Here is a 12,005-nt window from a genome sequence, read left to right as displayed (position 1 = left end):
CATCTTCCATCCTGGCTTGTCGTTTCACAATGGATTTAACAATCACACCCCCAACGTGTGCTGGGGTGTGGGATTGGGTGTCAGTTTTGTGAGAAGGCCATTTGTAGAGGTCAGGTCAAAGGGCTCTCAGCCTGACCCTGCCTTGCACACTATTTTTATACGTATCTTGATAGAGAGAGAGGAGGCGTTCTAATCAGATTGTAGGATGACCAAAAGCTGAAGGATATAGCAGATAAGATGGATGACAGAATTAAAATGGCATCTACATGCTACTTTAGAGTTCACATGACCTTCACTTAGATGCTCTCATGTAACCTTTGTCAAGCTCTCATATAACCCCCACTTTTCTGGCAAATAAACTAAGATGCAGAGAGGTAAATTATAGAATCATTATTTATGGTGATCGTGACAGGCTAGAAAGAAGTACCAAAATAAGAAGAAACCAAGGATTTCGTTTGGATTCGAAAAGTCTATTTCAGAAGATTGGGGTTTTTATTAGTTTCCTAGGGCGACCCCAACAGAGTACTACAAACTAGGGGGCTTAGAACGACAGAAATGTATTGTCTCCCACTTCTGGAGGCTGGAAGTCTGAGATGAAGGTGTCAGCAGGGTCACGCATGCACCCTCTGAAACCTGTAGGGGAAGAATCCTTTCTTATCCCTTTCAGTTTTGGGAGTCCCGGACGTTCCTTAGCTTCTGGCAGTGTCACTCTGTACTTCATGGGACATTCTCCCTCTGGCTCTTCACACGGGCTTCCCTTTGTGCACACCTGTCTCTGTGTCCAAAATTCCCCTTATTTATAAGGATACCAGCCATATTGGATTAGAGCCCATCCTAGTGACTTCATCTTAATTTGATTACATTGCCAAATAATGTAAATTTATTTTCCAAATAAAGTCACATTCTGAGGTACTGGGAGTTAGGATTTCAACATATTTTTTTTTTGGGGGGGGAGGGGGAGGGACACAAGTCAACCTATAACAGGGTTAAACTGCATTGATAAAACTGTGACTTATCACAGCTACTTAAGAAATGATAAAACATGGGTACTATTATAGACATCAGTTTAATTTGAGGGTTTCCATGAAGTACCGGGTCATACCGTTGACCTTGGCGTTGCTCAGACCAGAGTCAGGAATGGAGTGGTCATCTCGGCCACCACATTGAAAAAAGGACATAGATTACAAAACAAAACAAAACCAAAAAAAAAAAAAAAAAAAAAAAAAAAACGTGGGGAAGCACTGAGCAAGATAGGTGCTGTAAAAGGTTCCAGGGGCTGCCCAGGGCCAGATGAACAGTCTGTACATTTCGCACCCTTTTCTATAAAGAAAGTCCAAAAGTATAACCAGTTCTTGGTTAACAAAATCAAAAGGCAGGGGTCGGGGGAAGGGGAGGAGGATTGAGGATAATGTTTGGAGAAATTTCTAGGTAAATGATAGCTAACTGGACATTCTGTTCCAGCCCAGGATTCCAGTTAAGATCCAGTTAACTGATGTTGAGGAAGCATTCTAATTATTTAAATTCTTGCTTTTTCTTTTAGAATATTTAAAAGAGGAAAGTAGAGCTTAGAGAACAATATTGACATTTCAAAGCTAGGAGGAATTTTAGATTTGAGTGTTACAGTGAATACAATTATTTTGAACAAATGAGTCTTAAGTGTCTACTGGGTGCCCTGCTTTGCATTAGGTGCCTTGAGGGATGTGAGAGGAGAATAGGACACACATAAAACATCGGAAGAAGGGACCAAATACATGATCCAGAAGGCGCCATGGGGACTGGGAAGAGGGTCACATGGGGTGAGGCTGGTGTCAGGGAAGACTTAGGAAGGAGATGGAACCTGACATGGGACCTAGAGGAGAGCAGGCATTTGGAGAACATGTGAAGACATCGTGTTTCCTCCATGCTGGTTGCACACATGGGGCAGGGCGCCCCTGGTTTGCGGTCATTCTGCTGCCTATGTTCTTGCTGGCATACCAGGCAGAGATGAAGAGGTGGGCAGGGTCCAGCAAGGCGGCCACATGAAAGCCAGCCTTGTGCCCCAGCCTGTCAGGCCAGGGAGTGTTCTCGGTGCTTTAGAACAAAGTCATCTCTTGATCTCCTGGTAATCAGATGAAGACAGAAGCAGATATCGCTGGCTCCTCTGAAAGCTTGTGTTTATGACTTCAGTACAGTGAGGGCTATGAGAGAATGGCACTAGCCACACAGGAAGCAAGCATTCAGGCTGCCTGGGGTCCAAACACCACCACGCCCGGCTGAGCCCCCAGCGCTCAGTGGCCTGAGTGATTTATAAGATGAGCCCGCTGGCTGTGCTCAGATGCAGTTTCTCCGAAGGCTCTGGAGTGACTGTAACTCTGTTTCACTAACTTCTAGCTCACTGCCCCACAGCAGACCCCAGAAATGTGCCCTTCCCCCAAGATCAGCCCAGACCTCTCAAAGACAAGACCTCATTTCTGAAGGAATAGGAATATCATTCTCCCCTAGCCCCAACCACAAAGATGAGGGAGCTACACATCAAGTCCCTAAACTCCCCTTAGCCCCTATCTCTTGATGTCATTTTCCCAAATTGCAATTTCTCTGGTTGAACCTGTTTCTATTTCTATCTTGTATCAGCCAGGGAACCCTAGTGCCCCAAGTTGACAGCTACTGGAAGAAGAAACCCCGTTCACCATAATAGGCCTAAGTCTGCCTATGTCTCAGGGCCCTGTGAGGCTGCAAGAGTCTGGGCTGCCCCACTCCTGGCCCTTCATGAATCAGACCTCAGCCTTCTCCCCACTCCAGCTGTACTTTCCCAAATGGAAAAGCCCTCTGGCAGGACCGTCGACACTGGTTGTGAATCTAGCTCGTGTTGGTGGCTCTAATAAAGAGCAGCAAGAGAGGTGCATCCATTCATGTTTTTTGGTAGATACCTACTGAGCACTCACTTTGCGCCAGGCATTATGCGAGGCTGGGGATAGAATGGTGAGTTCCACCTGGTCCCTCCCCCCAAGGAGCTGGCAGATGAGTTGAGAAGAGGAGGACACCTAGTGTGAGTGCGGTGAAAAGAGTCAGGAGAGCGAATGGACACCCTTCAGAAGCCTGGAGGGACAAGGGAGCCTTCCTGAAAGAACAGCATCGAGGCCACGATAGGAAAAGTGAGCAAAAGTCAGTGATGAGGACATGGGGCAGAATGTAAGGAGGGGAGGGGGTGTTCCAGACAGAGGCTTAGAGGCAGGCGCAAGCCAGTGTGACCAGAGAACTTCATGGTTCAGCAGGGCCCAGGAGCTAACTTGGGTGGGTAGGCAGGCATAAGATCCTGACAGGCCTTAGAAGTGGGTGGGTGTAAGAACCTGGGGCTTTTCCCCAGCGCAGTGAAGCGCCATCAGAAGAACCTCAGTCACTGGAGGAAGCACTAGAATGTTCAGGCAGGCTCAAGCTCAGCACTAGTTCCAGATGTGGAGGCATAGAGAGAAAGGGAAGACTCTGTCCCTGACACCCAGAAGCTCACGGTGTCAATGGGCAGATCATTCACACAGACTGTGGTGATTAACACAGCCAAGCTGGGGACGGTGCTAGCGGGTGGCACAGAAGTGCTCAGACTCAGAGGCACGCTAGGGACTCACATTTATTGGGTACCTGTTATGTATCAGGGTCTGCACTGAGGTACCTCACATTTGGCATCTCAGTCCTCAAGGCACTGTTACCACCCCCATTTTACAGATGAAAAGACCAAGGCTCAAAGAGTGACTTCACACGGTGTCACATAACCAGGCAGGGACACTACAAGGATGAGAGGGCAGCCAGTACGCTTTCTCCTACTCCATGCAGCCTCCCCTCAGTATGGGCCAGAGGATGTGGGAAGGGCTTCATGGAGAAAATAAGGTCTGAAGAGTTAGAAGGTCGTACCGTGTGTCCCAGTGCCACCTCTCAGGCTGTGCAGTGTGGGCTAAGAGTCTGGCATTTAGACATTAGAGGAAGCATCTGGGATGACCAGGGACCCAAGGAAACAGGGAGTGTCTGTGGAAGTTGACCCATCGGAACCTTGGAGTCAAGTCTTGTGCCTGTGGGGGGGGGGGGGGGGGGCGGGGGAGAAAGCAGCTTTTCAGAGAATAAAGTCAGTGAGTAAAGGCTATAACTCCCAGTCCTCCTCAAATTTGAGGAAGCTGTGCTGCATACATGCTATTAATAGAGGATGGAGTTTCCCAGAAATATTTGCTTTAGAAAACTTCCCAAGCCTCTAAGGTTAATAGTCAGGAATAGCACATAGTGGGGATGTTGGTTATTTGAATTGGAAATGAGTAACTGACACGCACCTAAAATATCTTCAAGGAAAACAGGGCCTGGGCCAGGTTGCATAAGGAGGTTGGTGAGCCAAGTATGTTTTTCTGTAGAGCTCTTAAAGAAGGCGCACTCACTCAGATGCCACAGATGAGTCTGAAACCCCTGGAAAGACCAGAGCCACACTGCACAGCTCTCTCAGCTACCCTGCTGCGGAGCTAGAGGTCCTCTGGGAATTCTGTCCTTAACTGTGTTGACGGAGCCTGATTCCCTGGTACATAATCTGTGAAATTCAGACATCATAGGCAATTTAGCTCAGTTGACCTCAGGAAACGACCAGTTTCCGTGATGAATAGACAGTAATGACTGAAAGGTGAGGCACAAACAAGTAGCTAAACAGGGGGAGCCAATGCCAGAGTGTTTGCAGATTCCCCAAGGGTCTCTGTGCACACTCCGCTCATTAGTGACCAGGGAGCGGGAGCTGGGAAAAAGGTGGTCCTGCCCCTGACACTTCAGGAGACTTGGGCGAGGCCCACCCGTGGTGATGTGACTCTGAGTTTTCCTCCTGCCCTGTTCCTTGCCTCTCTTCTTCACCCAACTCCTGCCCCTCCTACCTGCTGGTCCCCTTTGCCCTCCTGCCCCCATTGAGGATGCCCCATGGCCGCCTTCTGGGATGATACTCAGGGCTTCTCAGGACACCATCACCTTCTCCCCACCCTACTCCTCCGTCTGGACTCATTTCACCCTGCACCGCAGGCCCATACTCTGTAACCCCTCCTCAATCAAAGTACACCCATCCCTCTTTTGATAAGATCTTCAGGAGAGGCGTCACCACACCCTTTCCCCAGGCACCAGCCCTCCCATGTCCAACATGCGTCACTGTGGGGATGGGCTTTGTTGTTCTTCTCTGAAGTCCCTCTCCACTCAGGGCCCCCCTTTTCCTCTTGCTCTGTACACACTGGAGATGGAGAACAGATAGTCCTCGTGCCTGGGGCCAGCCCTTCTGATAGAGATGACTAAGCCACTCGGCTTTCCCATTTCAAGGGCAACACATGTGTCCTTCAGTGGCAGGTCCGATTTCCACCCCTTGGGTTTTCTGTCTCCCTGCTGTCTCCCTGCCACGATCTGAGACTACCTACTATGTAGCTCAAGCCCAGGGAGAAGATGCCAAGCAGTGCTGATGGGTTCTAGAAGATTATCTCATCTCTGCTCCACACTGTCCATGTGATTCTGATCTCAACCTGGGGTAATTTGAAAGCGGACTCCCCTGCTGAGGTCACCCAGTTCACAGTACCCACTCTCTCCTTGACCCACAGCCCTGTGCCACCATGCTGGTCTGCTGGCAAGACTTTCTGGCTTGATTTTAGCCTAGTGGCTTCATCTAAACGTCTCCTGGTTGCATTTGACGCTTGCTGTGTCTTCCCTCTTCTCCAGTGTCCAGCTTTCCAGACATTGCACACCACGGAAGGCATCATGCTGGGACCTGGATTTGAGTATGGCTCTACTTTTAACTAGTTGGGTGACTCTGAGCACGTCACCAAACCTCTGTGAGCCACAGTTTTCTCATCTGTGTGATCGGGATAAAAATACCTGCGTGTTCCAAAGATCAAATGAGCAAATGAATGCAAAGGTTCTTTGTAAACTAAAGCAGCATTTCTCAAGCCAGGTTCTGCAGACCTCTCCTCCAGGAGAGATATTAATAAGCTATTCAGGAAAACAAAATTATATATATATAATATAAAATTATATATATATATATATATATATATATATATATATATATATATATATATATAAAATTATATATATATATATATATATATATATATATATATATATATATATATATATATATATATGTCATGTTTGAGGAAGGCTGGGCCGAACTACATGCACTGGGTTTCTTCACTTTAGGACATCTGAGAGCCCGTAATTCAGCAAGGTGCATTGCAGATCTCCAAAAGCAGGGTACAAAATAAAGCTTTATCTCAAAACCACTTTTTTCAGAGACTACTTATTAACATCTTTTAGATTTCCACAGAACATAGCATATATTAGTATTTTTCCTCCTACAAGTAATAATGCTACTCTTTCCACAAGATTTATCCCATCATCCAGGTCACTGATCCTGGGTAACACAGTTAATCAGTGTCTGAGAATGTGTTGCCCGAGCCCCTTCCATCTTCTCAGCATTGTGCTGTGGGGGAGATGGGCCCTGGTACTGAAGGCCTCTGCCGTCCGTCTCCACTCTGACCTCCTGCCATCTTCACGCTGGACTCTGCCCCAGGGAGCTTGGCAAACCCATTGTCCTGTGTATACATTTTTTGTGTTCCTGCCCCCTGCTTTTGTCTTTCTTCCTGCCAAGGTGCCTTTCACCCATCTCTACTAATGCAATTGTAACTCATTCTTCAAGGCTCAGCCAAGCCCCCACTTCTCCATGCAAGTTTTTCTAACCGCTGCAGTCTATTCCAGTTAGGAATACTGGCTCCCAACTCAACTGGACGCCCCTAGAGGCCGAAAGTATTATTTATGCTTATTGATTTTTCTCCCCAAACCAGGATTTATTTGATTGCCATCAGCTCTACTTTGGCAGCTTGAGCCTCCAAGTGGGCAGGGGTCCTTCTGAGCTGGGGAGTCAGTGGGGGGTTTGTTTGCATATTCAATCACTCAGTACACACTTATTGCTGGGAACCCCAGGTTGACTAAGACGGGGCGCCTGCCTTCACAGAGCTCTTAGTCGAGGCAAAAGCATAAACAATTCATTGCAAGTTAGAGTGTTGAGTGTAATAAAACAAATAATGTGGGAGCACAAAAGGGGGTTCATGGTGAGAGCAGCTAGGGATCAAGACAGATTTCCCAGAAGGCAATCCCACCCCCTCCCCATTTTCATATTATAGGAGGTCATATGGAGCAGACTTGGCAAGGTTATGGGGGGTTCTACCTGTAGGGAAGAAAGAGCACTGGAGACTTTGTGGGAGGGGGATTTGAGTTTGTTCCCTGGGTCACAGGGAGGGAGATCTTGATGGGGCCAGAGGGTTAGGGCAGACGCTGGAAGGAGAATGTGAGATGGGAGCTATGCATCCCAGTCTCCCAAACACACACACACAGACACACACACACACACATGCGTGCTCACACATACACACACACACACACACACGCACTGTCTTTGGGAATCCCACTTCCCTGCTTTTCCATCATACCCTCTCACAGACCCTTCTTCCTTTTCACCTGGACTCATTTTTCTTCTCCAAGTCCTCTGTCACCTCCTGGTCCTGGGGCCATCCATCGTTACCTCATTGGAACAGCTCTGTGTCTGCTCTCAGTAGCTAGCGGCCTGCTTTGGCGAGAGGCTGGTCAGCTCAGTGCCTACTCCCTGTGCGGGGCCCTGGAGAGAAAGGTCAGCCTGAAGTCAGTGCTTTCTCTTTTCTTACAGAAAACTAAAAGAGACGTCAATAACTTTGACCAAGATTTTACCCGGGAAGAGCCGGTACTCACACTTGTGGATGAAGCGATTGTGAAGCAGATCAACCAGGAGGAATTCAAAGGCTTCTCCTACTTTGGTGAAGACCTAATGCCCTGAGAAGTCACTCCAGGTGGAGTTTGGTGATGCTGCAAGACGGGTGCCGAGACGATTTCTAGTTTCCAGAGGCTCACAAGGTCTTGAACTACTTCTCCTCCCCAGAACCCCAAGCCCCTGACCACTCTCTATTTATTGCATTCCCTTACCCCAGGCCAGCTGCTCCCTCCTTCTGCCTGGTGACCAGAAGGTACTTTGGTTCTTGACTCGTCAGCGATGCAGATACATGTTGGGGTCATCAGTTAGCTGGACACCCTGCTGTGTTTGGTCTGTTGGCAAGCCTCTTTCCACTCTTCGGGGGCTCCTGACAGTGAAGCAATTTCAGTTCTTTCACTGCAAAGGAAAACAATAAAAACAAAAGGCAAACAAGAAGACTCTGGCTCTGCCCTTGGAGATAGAGGCCCAACAACTCTCGCTTTCCATCCCTGCAGCCCCTCCGCCTGCCACCCTCTGCCCTTCTGTCCAGGAGAAGAGACCGGTGCTTCTTCAGCATGAAGGTGGGCACCCTCAAGGCATGCCTATGAAGGAGACAGACTGGCCGATGCACGGGTCGCCTACCTGTGTTGGTTTGCTCTGGAATGGCTAATTCTTGCTTGCTGTGGTTTTAGCTTTGGGGCATGCCAAAGTTGTGGAAGCATGCATCTCGTGGAAGAAATCACTCTTTATAGAAAAAGAAATTTGATTTTGAAGTCTATTAATTTGACACATATATTCACAAATTTGCTTTCTAATTGACCAAAAGATGTAAATTCCCGTATTAATACAGGATTAATTCAATTAATTAATGCAGGATTAACGCAGTATTAATTCAAGGGCTAATATGCAGTGAGAAACCAATTGTCCATGGTTTATGCTCTTAATGCTTTCGTGGCACAGTGGGGTCTGTATGAGATGAGAGGAAAGGAAACCCGTAGCGGTCCTCATTGTTGAAGTTCTGCCTGAACACAAAGGCCACTGCACTGAAGGCCAAGACCCTAGGGTTCTAGCAAAGCTCGGTTCCCAAATTCTCTTTCCGGTTTCTTCCTAAGTTCCCAGCATAAACTCTATTTATTTTCTGCAGCAGTGTGTTATTTTGCACACTTCTACACAATGATAGTACTACTGTGTTGTGGTTTTTAAACATTAAACATGTAACGTTTAATATGAAATATCTGCTTTTGGAACAAGCAGGATGAGGTTAAACATGGGTTATGCAGAGAACATCCAGAGACTGAAGAGCAACTTGTTTGAAAACTGACAATGTACCCAGACGTACTCAGAGGCTTGTTTCTGTGTGACATGCAATGGCAACTCATGTGGGCACTATTTAATGGATGTGATGTTACCTCCTGTAGATATGCTAACAGTGTTACATTCTTTGATTCCCAAGGGTTCTTTGTGGCTTTGTGTATATGTTTCCCCGGAGGTCATTTGATTATCTATTTTCCTGAACTGATTTAGCAGGGAATGGAATCCATTCCAACTGTTGCACGTGGATTTCCCAGCTGCCCCTAAATATATATACTTGTGAGTGGCAAAGTGGCACTAATGAAGCTTTTTGCCTTTTGTACATTTGAGATTTTTGTATATAGTGTTTGCTGCAAGGCCTGTGGAATTAATTCATTGAATTTAGAGGTATCAACTGCTGCATGTTCAGGCATATTATAAAACTTTAGTCTATGAAAGAATAATTCTAATGTCCAGGTGCAATACTCTGTAAGTGTATTGGTTCAAGTTACCGAGAGATAAAGTGTGTTTGTTTCTTTTCTTTTTCTTTTGGGGGTGGGGAGGGGGGCAATTCTCCGTAGTGTTTATTTCATTTTGGTTTGTCTTAAAAGATGTAAACATATATTAAGCTATATTAAATCTCACCTATAGTTCTCCTGTGCTCTACTACGCCCTGATAGAGGTGGGGAAGAGAAAGGAATGTTTCTGATGGTGGTTTCAAAGCTTGGACAGTGACTAGCTGGAGCCCATGGAGAGTTGGTGTCCGTATTGGCCTCTGGCTGGTGGTAGCCTTTGTTACTCATGGTGACATTCAGTTCTCTTGTGTTTTTATTTTTTAAAAACTCAGGTGTAATTATTATCTGTTCTTATGGTCATTTCAAATATTATGCTCTATCCATTTGTGTGTTTGGCATACCAGTGACGTGAGGAAGACCAGTCGATTAACTTAATTTATCTTCGGTAACTTGACATCCTAGGGAGAGGCGATCTTCTGGAGTTGAGTACAAGCACAGAAACATCTTCATGGTGGCATCATCTCATTTTTAGGGAGACATGACAATACTGCCCATCATACTCATGCATCACTACTGCTCTCTCTTTTTCTCCTGCTTCCTTCACCATGATGAACGTTGAACAACCAAGCAAGCGCTAAGTGCAATGCCAAATGGCCTGTGTAAGGGCTTGGTGGAGTTCCCACGTCAGTGGAGGTTGGGCCCTTCCAACAGGACAATTGGCATTTTTGCTGGGAAGTCAAATAATCATACATTCCACCCAGCAGCTCCAGACAGTCAGTCAACAATAAGTCACCTGGCCCAGAGACACCCGCTGTCAGCACCCAAGTCTCCAGTCTTGCTCTGGGGCCTCCTGCTTGGGGCTGGAGCTGATCAAGTTCTCACACTGGCTGGTTCAAATCCCGTGGAGTCTATAGAAAAAAAGCTTGTGTGTTCCTTGAGTAGTCATTGTTTCATTTTAGTTTTCACAAGAGTTTGGAAGTGGACACACTGTTACATTTCTGCCAATTCTTTCTAATCTTTCCAGCTCTTTTTATTTTTTTTTTTAAGAAAAAAAAAAATGGAGTGAAAAAAAAAATTGCCAAAAATATATATGAAGGATAGCTGTTCTCCTGTGTTCTCTCATTATGGAAGTGAGAAATTTTGTGAAGTGGAAAGATAATTTTTTCCTCCAAAGGTGAAAAAACAATGCATTCTTGCTTTAAAAAAAGAAGAAGAAGGCTTAAAAAAATTACCTCTTTTTAAATTATGTGCAAAATAATTCTGGCTAAATAGAAAATGTATTCAATTTTAGGGATTTTTTTTTTTTTGTATTGTGATGCTTTATTTGTACATTTTTTCCCTTTCTGGATGTAATTTTAATCTCTTGCCATTCATTAGTGTTATTTCATTGTAAACATTATTGTGCCAAATGTACTGTATTCAAAAGGATGTGAATGTGTATTGTTTCAGAACCTAATAAATACAATGATGTAAAATCTAATTTCTCAGTCCCAGTGAGCATTTTTCTCTCCTTTGTGAGTGACAAGGTGCCACTACTGAAGCTTTTTGTCTTTTGTATGTTAGCGATTACAAAATTCCAAAACCTAGACGTTGTTTCAGCTTTTTCCTTTGTCCTTTGAAAATGGACAAAGGACGCAAATAACTTTATTTGCCTACTCCCCTTGCCAACCCGTGCCTCACCTCTGTGCTTCTGGGACTGCCTGTGGGAGCTATGAAAGGGGGCCTCAGTGCACTGGGAGTGGCATGGAGCCGCCTGGGAGCGCTGGGGCCTGGGCAAGCACAGCCAGGCAGCGCTCTCGTTTTCGTCTTCTTAGAGAAGCAAATGCCACATCTCCTGGCAGCTGATGCCCAGTCAAGCCTCTCCAGAACTCAATCTCTGATCTGCTACTCAGAACATCAGGTCTTTGGAGTGCAAATGACTCCTCTCAGGCTGATAGCCCCTTTGCAGGGTGTAGACTGGGTAGTGCAGCTCCAGGCAAAGCCCGTGCTCTCCTTTCCTGCTCAGCCAGCACTCGTGGCTCTCCTGGTGACGTCTCGGCTATCTGGGTTCCTCCTTCACTCTGGGGCGCCTTTCCTGCCACATCACTCATGTGGTGCTGGTTCTGCAAGACTCCGCCTTTTCTTTCTCCAACACAGATTTTTCAAGAACATTTGAAACTCAAACGTAGACTCCAGTACAGCAGAAATTTCACATGACGAAAGCTCCATTCCTCCAGAGTTATGGAAATGATTGCAGTTGTACTGTGTATTATTCTAAGATAAGGGGGATGGCCCACAAAATCATTTCCTCACAAGCCTTCCGATAACTTGGGTATGTATAGCATGCTGAAAGTACTCTCCTCTCACAGTATTCGCCCTTTCAGCAACATCGCCTGCCTACCTCAAGGTGGAAGCATGGACCTCAGACCCATCCCAAGAAGAAGGTTGTGTTTAGCACATATTTTCCTCTC

The 12,005-nt window shown here is 46.2% G+C and overlaps 1 protein-coding gene across 1 annotated transcript in view; it reads left to right on the top strand.

Moving 5' to 3' along the window:
• Nucleotides 1–11,033, top strand: part of PRKCE (protein kinase C epsilon) — a 469,174-nt gene extending 458,141 nt beyond the window's left edge. The window contains exon 16 of the mRNA XM_019748625.3: nucleotides 7,691–11,033. Coding sequence (XP_019604184.1) covers nucleotides 7,691–7,837 — 147 coding nt within the window. The 3' untranslated portion in view covers nucleotides 7,838–11,033. The remainder of the gene's footprint in view (nucleotides 1–7,690) is intronic.
• Nucleotides 11,034–12,005: the final 972 nt, after the last annotated feature.

The sequence above is a fragment of the Rhinolophus sinicus genome, chromosome 2 (assembly GCF_057876585.1).
Source record: "Rhinolophus sinicus isolate RSI-liver-muscle chromosome 2, RSI-T2T, whole genome shotgun sequence".
Classification (NCBI taxonomy): domain Eukaryota; kingdom Metazoa; phylum Chordata; class Mammalia; order Chiroptera; family Rhinolophidae; genus Rhinolophus; species Rhinolophus sinicus.
This window is presented reverse-complemented; position numbering and strand designations above follow the sequence as displayed.